Here is a 13,682-nt window from a genome sequence, read left to right as displayed (position 1 = left end):
TTCAGTGCAGGACTGCAGGGATCATATCAATTGTTTAAAAATCCGACCTGACTTAATTTGGTAATGTATTAAAACAGGAAAATCCCACTCTTCTTTCAGTGTAAAAAGCACATTTATTATTGTCATTTAATTCCCCTATGAAATTCTTTTAGATATTCATATAAATGATTTGTGCATGCTTCAAGGGCTCAATGATGTGACAATCACCTGTGACATCCAATCCCTTTACCTTGTAGCAAAATGCATTTGCATATTTAATCTCAATATCATTTCAATTTGGTAATGCTCAGAATATAATGGACAGGTCTACGTGTTGAATGAACAATTGTCTGTTAAACAATCCATCCATTTTTTAACTGGCCTCTGCAGTTTAGGTTCATGGGATGGGGAGCATGGCTTTCCTGGAGGAAGTAAAAACTGGAGCAAGTTTCAAACTCTGTGCCTTTCTCAGTACATGTCATTTGTCTACCATTTAAAAAAAATGTTTTTAACTAATGTTTAAAGCTTCCATATCGGCCAGTAGTTTATGTCAATTAACTTAAATTTGAAGTATGAGAAAACCCTAATTCTATGACATCTAATGCACTGGCAGATGTGCTTTATAGCAGAGACACACAGGTAGTGGGGCTATAAAACAGAATACTTCATTGCAAAAAAGAATCAGCAAACATTAAAGCTTTGTCACTTGTTCAGTTTTTGAAGCCAAAGTAATGTTCATTAGAATAACAACTAAAATGTGAATAAATTATTGAGGTGATATATTGGATCTAGTAGTAATCTTAATTCCAATAACGTTATAAAGTAACACTTTGTGTTTTATTCTGAATTGTCATCTAAAACTCACATGAAAGCTGTTTGTAAATCTGATTATTTTCATCTTTCGAATATTTTGCCTATTCAGTTCTATCTAGATTATCCTACCATGGAGGCACTTACTGTATTCTTGTATGTAAACTGCTGTAATTATTTTTTCAGTGGCCTTCCTAAGCATTTCCTACACAACCTTCACAAAGTTTAAAATTCAGCAGCTTACTTATACTTATATACACACACAAAAGGTTCTTCCATCTTAGCCAAGGATGTCTGAAAGCTCTGAAAACATGTTTTCACTTTGTCATTATGGACTATTGAGTGCAGATTGATAGAATAAAATGGCAAATTTATCCATTTAAAATTAAATCTACAACACAATATAAAGTGTGCAGAAAGCAAATGGGTCTGAATACTATCTGAATACACTGTAAAAAAGGAATATTATCTTAGATACAAGTAAAGAAATTTCACCTAGCACGAAACTCCCCATCAAAAATGTACAGTTAGGTCCATAAGTATTGTGACAGTGACACAATTTTCATAATTTCAGATTATATGCCACCACAAAGCATTTACAATGAAGAAATAATTACAAGATCAAAGTGTAGACTTTCAGCATTAATTCAAGGGCCTTAACAGAAACATAGTATGCACCATTTAGGATTAACAACAATTTTTATACATGGTCTCCCCATTTTCTGGGGCTCAAAAGAATTTGGACAATTTACTGACAAATTGTTCCATAGCCAGGTGTAAGCAGGTCCCTCATTATTTCATTAACTATTAAGCAGGTAGAAGGTCTAGAGTTGATTCCAAGTGCGGAATGTGCATTTGGAAGCTGTCGCTGTGAACTCTCAATATGAGAAGAGCTGTCCATACCAGTAAAATTAGGCCATCATTAGGCAGAAAAAACAAAATAAACCCATATGAGAGACATAAGAAACACCAGTAGTGGTCAAATCAACCATATGGTATCTTCTTAAAGAAAAGAAACACACTGGTGAACTAGGCAACATCAGAAGGCCTGGACAACCATGGAAAACAACTGTGCTAGATGATCTCAGAATTCCTTCCTTGGTGAAGAAAAACCTTCTTGAGATTTATCCAAACTAAGAACACTTTCTGAGAAGTAGGCCTATCACTGCCAAAATGTACAATGAAGAGAAGAGTTCACTAAAGTATATACAGAGGGTTTACCACAAGATGCAACCCATTGGTAATCCTCAAGCATAGGATGGACAGATTAGACTGTCAGAAAATATTAAAAAAAAAAACAAAAAAAAGTCCAGTTTTGGAACAGATTTCTTGGGACAAATGAAATTAAGATCAATATGTACCAGAATGATGGAAAAAGAAGATTATGGAGAACATAAGGAATGGCTCATGATCTGTAGAATACCATATCATCTGTGAAACATGGTGAAGGCAGTGTTATATCATGAGTATGTGTGACAACCAACTGACAAAAGTTACAGAATGATTTCTGAAGTGTAGAGGGTTATACTGTCTTCTCAGATTCAGACAAATGCTGTAAAACTGATAGGACAATGCTTCAAAATATAGATTGATAACAGGCCAAAACTTACTTTGACAGCAAACCAAATGCTTTTCAAATTAAAGAAATGGAATATTCTTCAATGAGTACGTCAATCAACTGACCTCAACCCAGCTGGACATGCATTTTATTTTCTGAAGACAAAACTGAATGCAGAAAGTCTAATGAACAAGCAGCACCTGAAAACTGCGGCAGTAGAGTCCTGTCAAAGCATTAGTAGGGTGGGAACCAAACACTTGGAGATGGGCATGGGTTCCAGACTTCAGGCATAGTTATATTTATGACTAGGGGGTTCCCCCTGCTCGCTTCGCTCACCAACCCCTCTCAGCTTGCGCTACGCACCAGCCATTTCACATCTCTGCCACTCACGTTTTGAAGAGGGGGGGCTGAACGCACCCCAAGGAGATGCAGTCGCTCCTCTGAAACCCCGTCTTAAATGGTGATACAATGGGAAAAATAGTTTTTTTTTTTTTTTTTTACCTCCTCTTTGCTCGATCAGCTGCTGGCTTGCTGCTGTTGCTGTGCCACGTGATCTGCATCTTGCACGGCGCTTCGAACATTTAAAAGCCTGTACAGCAGCTGTCCTACTCTTTGTCTTTAATTTCTGGCCCTAGGCATGGTTAATTCTTTTGGCATAAAGTCTCGTCTCACGGGACAAGAGTTCTTGATATTTTTTAGTTTATAATTTAAAAATTAAGTAAGAATCTGAAAATGTAACAACATCACATTAAAGTTGGATAAATTCTGAAAAGAATTATATCAAACATATATATGTAGGTTTTAAAATAAGCCCGATTTAAAGCGTAACAAAAATGTGACATAAAAAGTCACATAAAATCGTTACATTTTTAGGCTTAGAATTTTAATATTATATATACATATGTATATATTATATATATATATATACATATGTATATATATATATATATATATATATATATATATATATATACTGTATATACAGTGCATCCGGAAAGTATTCACAGCGCATCACTTCTTCCACATTTTGTTATGTTACAGCCTTATTCCAAAATGGATTAATTTTTTTCTCAATTTTTTTATTTTTAATAAATTTGCAAAAATCTCAAGTCAACTTTTTTCACGTTGTCATTATGGGGTGTTGTGTGTAGAATTCTGAGGAAAAAAATGAATTTAATCCATTTTGGAATAAGGCTGTAACATAACAAAATGTGGAAAAAGTGTGTGTGTATTATATATATATATATATATATATATATATACAGTGATCCCTCGCTATATCGCGCTTCTCCTTTCACGGCTTCACTCCATCGCGGATTTTATATGTAAGCATATTTAAATATATATCGCGGATTTCTTGCTGGTTCGCGGATTTCTGCGGACAATGGGTCTTTTAATTTCTGGTACATGCTTCCTCAGTTGGTTTGCCCAGTTGATTTCATACAAGGGACGCTATTGGCAGATGGCTGAGAAGCTACCCAGCTTACTTTCTCTCTCTCTCTCTCTCTCTCTCTCTCTTGCGCTGACGTAGGGGCGTGTGAGCAGGGGGGCTGTTCGCACACCTAGACGATAGGGACGTTTCTACCTTCTGTGTGCAGCTGCTTCCTGAAGGACATGCTGCACGGTGCTTCGCATACTTAAAAGCTCAAAGGGCACGTATTGATTTTTGACTTTGTTTTACTCTGGCTCTCTCTCTATTTCTCTACTCCTGACGGAGGGGGTGTGAGCTGCCGCCTTCAACAGCTTTGTGCCGTGGTGCTTCGCATACTTAAAAGCAAACAGCCCTATTGATTTGTTTGCTTTACTCTCTGTCTTTCTGACAGACTCTGCTCCTGACGGGCACTCCTTTGAAGAGGAAAATATGTTTGCATTCTTTTAATTGTGAGACAGAACTGTCATCTCTGTCTTGTCATGGAGCACAGTTTAAACTTTTGAAAAAGAGACAAATGTTTGTTTGCAGTGTTTGAATAACGTTCCTGTCTCTCTACAACCTCCTGTGTTTCTGCGCAAATCTGTGACCCAAGCATGACAATATAAAAATAACCATATAAACATATGGTTTCTACTTCGCGGGTGGCTCTGGAACGCAACCCCCGCGATGGAGGAGGGATTACTGTGTGTGTGTATATATATATATATATATATATATATATATATATATATATATATATATATATATATATATATAGAGAGAGAGAGAGAGAGAGAGAGAGAGAGAGAGAGAGAGAGAGAGAGAGAGAGAGAGAGAGAGAGAGAGAGAGAGAGAGAGAGAGAGAGAGAGAGAGAGAGAGAGAGAGAGAGAGAGAGAGGATTATGTTAGTTTATGCAAATACTTTTGAGCCCCTGAAAATTGGGGGACCATGTATAAAAATGGCTGTGTTTTCTAAATGCCTCATACAATGCTTTTGTTAAACTTTTTGAATTAAAACTAGAAATTTTCACTTCAATTACATCTTGATTGCTTCATTTCTAATCCATTGTGGAGGTGTGCTGTGCCAAAATTATGAAAATTGTATCACTGTCCACTGTTGTACCTGACTGTGTTCCATTACAAGAAATGATTGTTAAAACAAACAGCATTGACTACAAAGAAAAATAAAACAATATTAAGAGTACCTGCTTATAAAGCCAGTTCCTCTTGATGACAGGTGCATTTGGGTTTCTTTTTATTGAGTTGGATCTCTTTCCAAAGTTATGAACTTTTTTTGATGATCTTGAAGCCTAGAAGATAGTGCAATATCAAAACAAAACACATAGATAAAGCACATACTGATAGTGGGATAGGCTGTCGACATTAATGCATAAAACTGTTGTCAAGCTTTAAACCTATTATTGATAAATGTTTGTTAAAAGAAAAATATATCAAAAAAGGCATTTTCTCTAAATAATTTTAAAATAAGATGGCCAAGATGGACTAGAAAATCTTAATCCCTGTTGTCACCAATAAGTAGATTTGTTAAAAAAAAAAAAAATCGTATCTTTATCAGCAGGTTAATAACTACAGTGTTGGATCAGAAAAATATAGCTGTTTAATAGGAATTAACACACAGTCAATCAAATTATGAGTCATAATGAGTCATAAATACAATAGACTTTATACATCTGCTTTCTGCTGTTTTCAATACCACTGCTGCATTCAATTTAACACTTTCAATAGCTACTATTACTTGACGTAACATTCCTTATGTACTCGGGTTTTTTGGATTCTGAGTAACGGGCAATTGTAAACTACCAACAGAATCAGAGCACGTCTGCAGTTGTAAAGCTACAAAAGTAGGTACAATAAAATAAAACAGAAAACTGACTGGGTAGAAACCTTATGATGAATTTATTTTCTCTTATGAAAGCATTTTGATAAATGATCTGTGTAGCTCCTTATACTGTTTAACAAAATGTAGGTAAGCAAAGTGAAAAGCAAAATCAGCTGATAAATATGTTTACAATATAACACATACATCTCACAATTTAAAAGAGCAGATTGTTTAACACTAGAATTACCAGAGCCTACGAAAAAACTTGTAGATCCGGCCCACCTTAAATCGCTTCTTAAAACCGTTCTCACCTCTCCGCCAGCGTCTTTTGTCATCTAAATGTACTGATAAAGACAAGCTGCCAGCAGCCGGTTATTCCATCCCTCCACCGACTTAGAATGTGCACGAGCATATCCCAGCTCATGCCTTGATTGATTATCTGGGAGTGAAGTGGAGTTTTAGAGTGGAAATAATAAATCGTTATTTGGAGCACACGCATTTCATATGTGTTGCATTTCTACAGTAATCTGTGTAAACATATTGTTAAAACAGAAATGTTTTTTATATTCTAGTAGCAAATAACAAAATGTAGGCATAAACTATATAATGTATGAAGCCTGAAGTCCAAATATCAAAGAAACAATTTCACAAAAGGTACAAAAAAAAAGCCACCGCCAAAAAAAGCCACCTTAGTGTGTGACATTGACACTCATTAGCTATCACTGCTTCCGTGGCGTAACAGCATCAGTCGCTGACTGGAAATCAGAAGATCATGAATTCGATCCTGCACAACTCCCTTTTGGGAAGTGTTCTTATTTTCACTATTTTAGAATAAAAAGATACATTTGATTTCAGTCTGTAACAGCCGGTGTAATTTATGATATTTGTAAAGGTTAGCTTTGTTTATTTTTTTTTAAATTTACTTTTCATTGTCTCAGTCGCGTTGAGGATCCTTCCCTACCACCACCCCCCTTCCCCCATCTGACACTGCTGTTTTCACATAAAGACACGCTATAGCTCTGCAGTGTATCACGGTACATACGATCGCGTGTCTCCCCCCCCCCCCCCCCCCCACAATCTTGCCAGTCCCCACATGTTACTGTATGCTGTATCTTTTGTATTCCAGGACATGCAGAGGAAAGCATAGTAAAGAGCAGTAACTTCAGCGCTATATGCAATCATCAGACACTCCCCATCTGACACTGCTGTTTTCACATAGACGCGCTATAGCTCTGCAGTGTACTTGTGACTGCATTGTCGTACCAATGCTTGCGAACTGAAGTGTCTGCATGCACTTTTCGTGGCATTACACATGTATTTTTTGAGCATGCCTGTGTCGCTCAAACACAGGAACATATGTTGATGTAAAAGTATAACAAAACAAGTGCACTTTTATTCAAGACTACAATCGAAGCAAAAAGAAAGCAAGTTACAGTAGGCGGTTGACATGACAGCTTGCGTGGTGGAATGCTAAGAACTGCTGATTTCCATTCCGTGCTATATAACTGTTAACATTTGAATCTGATGATTGCATATAGCGCTGTCTTATTCAGTGTGCGTAAGAACATGCAGGTGGTCAGTTGCTGCGTGCTACAACGCACATTTTAAAAAAAGAAAGAGACAAATATATGTGACGTTTTGAAGAAATCATTTTATGACGCGAATAGTACCAATCAGAAAATATCATCGTCGAAGTAATGCAATATTATTTGAAAACGAACAGCATCAGATCGGGTGTGAAGTTATACTGGCGCTGTTTGAGTCAGATCAAAAGCTGAATAAGCTGAAAAAGCTCCTGTTCTGACTCTAAGTAAAAAAGCATGAATTAATCAACAGAAATAACCGCGATTGACATTTTAAACTTAACGATTTACAGTGCACACCAATTTATACATTTAATGTCCACTTTCTCCAAAGCTGGGAATCGAACTCAGGTCTCTGTAGCACGGTAGGGCTGCTGTACTCCAAGTCAGCAAACTGTAGCGTTAAGCCACGGAAGGTGTTGTATCATCCTTGAACCTTTTGTAAAAGTGTTTATTTGATGTTTGGACTTCAGGCTTCACAGATTCTATAGTTTATGCCTACATTTTGTAACATTTATTACTAAAATATGAAAAAGTTTCTGTTTTAGCAATGTGTTTACACAGATTACTGTAGAAACGGAACACGTATGAAATGCATGTATTCCAAATAACGATCTATTATTTCCATTCTAAAACTCCAGCAGTTCAGTCACTCCCAGATAATCAAACAAGGCATGAGCTGGGAAAACTTAGTGAACGTTCTGCGACGGTGGAGGATGGAATAGCTGGCTGCTCGCTGCTCCTCTTAATCGGCACATTTAGAAGACAAAAGAGAGGTGAGAACGGTTTTAAGGTGGGCCGGATCTACGAGTTTTTTCGTAGACTCTGGTAATTCTAGTGTTAATACCAGTAGTATTTTTTGATGAAGGTAAAAAAAATTGTCATTTGTCCAGTAATGTCTGCCTGAACAATACTTATCTTTAGAGAAGAGGAAAAAAAAAACAACAACAGATCTTTGCCAGATGTGTGTTTGAAAGCTATGAATGGCAGTTGCAGTAGGCCTCATTTGAGTTGTCAATTACAGTACTGCAAGTCTATGTTCTGTTCTGCTTTGAGTTTTGTCTTTTTGCTCTTTGGTTGTAAAAAAAACCAACAGGCTGTGTTAAATGTATTTTTGCTCGAAGTGCTTATTAAAGTTAAATATTATTAGTATAAACTTCTCAGTATTGTTTATTCAGATGACAAAAGTTTTCCCCTAAACAGCTCAATTTTTGTTTTCTTAAAAATCAAAGACAAGTTGTGCAGAATCTGTCCTGCAGTGGATGTGAATCAGAAACTCAAGAAATGCTTTCAGCTGTTTTAAGATATTTTCCAAAATGGTAGTGCAAACTAAACTAAGACAAGCATATGACCTTGTTTATTTAGTTTTTGATAAGACTCTAAACCAAAAATTAACTTTAAAAACAGAATCGAAGGACATCCATGGTACATTACAAAAGAAGATAATAAGATAGTTAGAGGTCTGGAAATAAAGTAAAGCAAAACATATCTCCACATGGGGTGAAAAATGTCTGTGGAATCTCACTCTCTCTGTGCTAGGACTGTTACTTTTTCTAATTTATATTAAAAGACACATTGTTATATTGAATCATATACAGTAATAGAGCATGCAAATTTGAAATAAGCTACACCGTAATACTTAACAATACCGTATCTTGCATTTTCCTTAAATGCTCCTAGAAGGAGATTAATTGATTGATTGATCATACACCTGACTATAATCCTACAAAATCCCTGACTTTGTGCAAGTGTACCTATAATTGATGCTGGTTTGAAGGCAAAAGGTAGTAACATCAAATCTTGATTTGATTTAGATTTTTCTTTTGTTCGCTCACTTTGCATTTTGTAAATTGATAACAATAAACAACCATTGTTTATATTTCTGAAAGCATTCTTTGTTTACAGCATTTTTTTACACCTGCCTAAAACTTTTGCACAGTACTGTATATACAGTGCATCCAGAAAGTATCCACAGCGCATCACTTTTTCCACATTTTGTTATGTTACAGCCTTATTCCAAAATGAATTAAATTCAGTTTTTTCCTCAGAATTCTACACACAACACCCCATAATGACAATGTGAAAAAAGTTTACTTGAGATTTTTACAAATTTATTAAAAATAAAAAAATTGAGAAAGCACATGTACAGGTGCTGGTCATAAAATTAGAATATCAAGACAAAGTTGATTTATTTCAGTAATTCCATTCAAAAAGTGAAACTTGTATATTAGATTCATTCATTACACACAGACTGATGTATTTCAAATGTTTATTTCTTTTAATGTTGATGATTATAACTGGCAACTAATGAAAGTCCCAAATTCAGTATCTCGGAAAATTAGAATATTGTCAAAAGGTTCAATATTGAAGACACCTGGTGCCACACTCTAATCAGCTAATTAACTCAAAACACCTGCAAAAGCCTTTAAATGGTCTCTCAGTCTAGTTCTGTAGGCTACACAATCATGGGGAAGACTGCTGACTTGACAGTTGTCCAAAAGACGACCATTGACACCTTACATAAGGAGGGCAAGACACAAAAGGTCATTGCTAAAGAGGCTGGCTGTTCACAGAGCTCCGTGTCCAAGCATATTAATATAGAGGCGAAGGGAAGGACAAGATGTGGTAGAAAAAAAGTGTACAAGCAATAGGGATAACTGCACCCTGGAGAGGATTGTGAAACAAAACCCATTCAAAAATGTGGGGGAGATTCACAAAGAGTGGACTGCAGCTGCAGTCAGTGCTTCAAGAACTACCACGCACAGACGTATGCAAGACATGGGTTTCAGCTGTCGCATTCCTTGTGTCAAGCCACTCTTGAACAAGAGACAACGTCAGAAGCGTTTCGCCTTTGGACTTCTGCTGAGTGGTCCAAAGTTATGTTCTCTGATGAAAGTAAATTTTGCATTTCCTTTGGAAATCAAGGTTCCAGAGTCTGGAGGAAGAGAGGAGAGGCACAGAATCCACGTTGTGTGAGGTCCAGTGTAAAGTTTCCACAGTCAGTGATGGTTTGGGGTGCCATGTCATCTGCTGGTGTTGGTCCATTGTGTTTTCTGAGGTCCAAGGTCAACGCAGACCTCTACCAGGAAGTTTTAGAGCACTTCATGCTTCCTGCTGCTGACGAACTTTATTGAGATGCAGATTTCATTTTCCAACAGGACCTGGCACCTGCACACAGTGCCAAAGCTACCAGTACCTGGTTTAAGGACCATGGTATCCCTGTTCTTGATTGGCCAGCAAACTCGCCTGACCTTAACCTCATAGAAAATCTATGGGGTATTGTGAAGAGGAAGATGCAATACGCCAGACCCAACAATTCAGAAGAGCTGAAGGCCACTATCAGAGCAACATGGGCTCTCATAACACCTGAGCAGTGCCACAGACTGATCGACTCCATGCCACGTTGCATTGCTGCAGTAATCCAGGCCAAAGGAGCCCCAACTAAATATTGAGTGTTATACATGCTCATACTTTTCATGTTCATACCTTTCAGTTGGCCAACATTTCTAAAAATCCTTTTATTGCATTGATCTTAATTGATATTCTAATTTTCCGAGATACTGAATTTGGGACTTTCATTAGTTGTCAGTTATAATCATCAAAATTAAAAGAAATAAACATTTGAAATACACCAGTCTGTGTGTAATGAATGAATCTAATATACAAGTTTCACTTTTTGAATGGAATTACTGAAATAAATCAACTTTGTCATGATATTCTAATTTTATGACCAGCACCTGTACATAAGTATTCACAGCATTTGCCATGAAGCTCAAAATTGAGCTCAGGTGCATCCTGTTTCCCCTGATCATCCTTGAGATGTTTCTGCAGCTTAATTGGAGTCCACCTGTGGTAAGTTCAGTTGATTGGACATGATTTGGAAAGGCACACACCTGTCTATATAAGGTCCCACAGTTGACAGTTAATGCTAGAGCACAAACCAAGTATGAAGTCAAAGGAATTGTCTGTAGATCTCCGAGACAGGATTGTGTCAAGGCACAAATCTGGGGAAGGTTACAGAAAAATTTCTGCTGCTTTGAAGGTCCCAATGAGCACAGTGGCTTCCATCATCCGTACGTGGAAGAAGTTCAAAACCACCAGGACTCTTCCTAGAGCTGGCCGGCCATCTAAATCTGAGCGATCGGGGGAGAAGGGCCTTAGTCAGGGAAGTGACCAAGAACCCGATGGTCACTCTGTCAGAGCTCCAGAGGTCCTCTGTGGAGAGAGGAGAACCTTCCAGAAGGCCAACCATCTCTGCTGCAATCCACCAATCAGGCCTGTATGGTAGAGTGGCCAGACGGAAGCCACTCCTTATTAAAAGGCACATGGCAGCCCGCCTGGAGTTTGCCAAAAGGCACCTGAAAGACTCTCAGACCATGAGAAAGAAAATTCTCTGGTCTGATGAGACAAAGATTTAACTCTTTGGTGTGAATGCCAGGCGACACGTTTGGAGGAAAGCAGGCACTGCTCATCACCAGGCCAATACCATCCCTACAGTGAAGCATGGTGGTGGCAGCATCATCATGCTGTGGGGATGTTTTTCAGCGGCAGGAACTGGGAGACTAGTCAGGATAAAGGGAAAGATGACTGCAGCAATGTACAGAGACATCCTGGATGAAAACCTGCTCCAGAGCGCTCTTGACCTCAGACTGGGGCGATGGTTCATCTTTCAGCAGGACAACAACCCTAAGCACATAACCAAGATATCAAAGGAGTGGCTTCTCTGTGAATGTCCTTGAGTGGCCCAGCCAGAGCCCAGACTTGAATCCGACTGAACATCTCTAGAGAGATCTTAAAATGGCTGTGCACCGACGCTTCCCATCCAACCTGATGGAGCTTGAGAGGTGCTGCAAAGAGGAATGGGCGAAACTGGCCAAGGATAGGTGTGCCAAGCTTGTGGCACCATATTCAAAAAGACTTGAGGCTGTAAATGCTGCCAAAGGTGCATCGACAAAGTATTGAGCAAAGGCTGTGAATACTTATGTACATGTGATTTGTCAGTTTTTTTATTTGTAATAAATTTGCAAAAACCTCAAGTACACTTTTTTCACGTCATTATGGGGTGTTGTGTGTAGAATTCTGAGGAAAAAAAATGAATTTAATCCATTTTGGAATAAGGCTGTAACATAACAAAATGTGGAAAAAGTGATGCGCTGTGAATACTTTCCGGATGCACTGTGTGTGTATATATATATATATATATATATATATTATATATACACACACATACATTTATATATATACACACATACATATACATATATATACACACACATACATACATACAGTATGTATACAGTTAGGTCCATAAATATTTGGACAGAGACAACTTTTTTCTAATTTTAGTTCTGTACATTACCACAATGAATTTTAAATGAAACAACTCAGATGCAGTTGAAGTGCAGACTTTTACCTTTGATTCAGTGGGGTGAACAAAACGATTGCATAAATATGTGAGGCAACTAAAGCATTTTTTTAACACAATCCCTTCATTTCAGGGGCTCAAAAGTAATTAGACAAATTAAATAACTGGAAATAAAATGTTCATTTCTAATACTTAGTTGAAAACCCTTTGCTGGCAATGACAGCCTGAAGTCTTGAACTCATGGACATCACCAGATGCTGGGTTTCCTCCTTTTTAATGCTCTGCCAGGCCTTTACTGCAGCGGCTTTCAGTTGCTGTTTGTTTGAGGGCCTTTCTGTCTGAAGTTTAGTCTTCAACAAGTGAAATGCATGCTCAATTGGGTTAAGATCAGGTGACTGATTTGGCCATTCAAGAATTTTTCACTTCTTTGCTTTAGTAAACTCCTGGGATGCTTTGGCTGTATATTTTGGGTCATTGTCCATTTGTATCATGAAATGCTGCCCAATCAATTTGACTGCATTTAGCTGGATTTGAGCAGACAGTATGTCTCTGAACACCTCAGAATTCATTCGGCTGCTTCTGTCCTGTGTCACATCATCAATAAACACTAGTGTCCAGTGCCACTGGCAGCCATGCATGCCCAAGCCATCACACTGCCTCCACCGTGTTTTACAGATGATGTGGTATGCTTTGGATAATGAGCTGTTCCACGCCTTCTCCATACTTTTTTCTTGCCATCATTCTGGTAGAGGTTGATCTTGGTTTCATCTGTCCAAAGAATGTTTTTCCAGAACTGTGCTGGCTTTTTTAGATGTTCTTTAGCAAAGTCCAATCTAGCCTTTCTATTCTTGAGGCTTATGAGTGGCTTGCAGCTTGCAGTGCACCCTCTGTATTTACTTTCATGCAGTCTTCTCTTTATGGTAGACTTGGACATCGATACGCCTACCCCTGGAGAGTGTTGTTCATTTGGCTGGCTGTTGTGAAGGGGTTTCTCTTCACCATGGAAATGATTCTGTGATCATCCATCACTGTTGTCTTCCGTGGACGTCCAGGTCTTTTTGCGTTGCTAAGTTCACCAGTGCTTGCTTTCTTTCTCAGGATGTACCAAACTGTAGATTTTGCCACTCGTAATATTG

At 37.9% G+C, this 13,682-nt stretch overlaps 1 protein-coding gene across 11 annotated transcripts in view; it reads right to left on the bottom strand.

The window, feature by feature from the left end:
* Positions 1-13,682, bottom strand: part of plekha5 (pleckstrin homology domain containing, family A member 5) — a 493,187-nt gene that overhangs the window by 178,105 nt on the left and 301,400 nt on the right. For all 11 annotated transcript variants that reach the window (XM_051935446.1, XM_051935440.1, XM_051935428.1 and 8 more), the window contains one exon: positions 4,964-5,068. In XM_051935446.1, coding sequence (XP_051791406.1) covers positions 4,964-5,068 — 105 coding nt within the window. The remainder of the gene's footprint in view (positions 1-4,963; positions 5,069-13,682) is intronic.

This window comes from Erpetoichthys calabaricus, chromosome 1 (assembly GCF_900747795.2).
Source record: "Erpetoichthys calabaricus chromosome 1, fErpCal1.3, whole genome shotgun sequence".
Taxonomy (NCBI): domain Eukaryota; kingdom Metazoa; phylum Chordata; class Cladistia; order Polypteriformes; family Polypteridae; genus Erpetoichthys; species Erpetoichthys calabaricus.
Note: the sequence above shows the minus strand (reverse complement) of the source record. Positions and strands in the feature narration are given on the sequence as shown.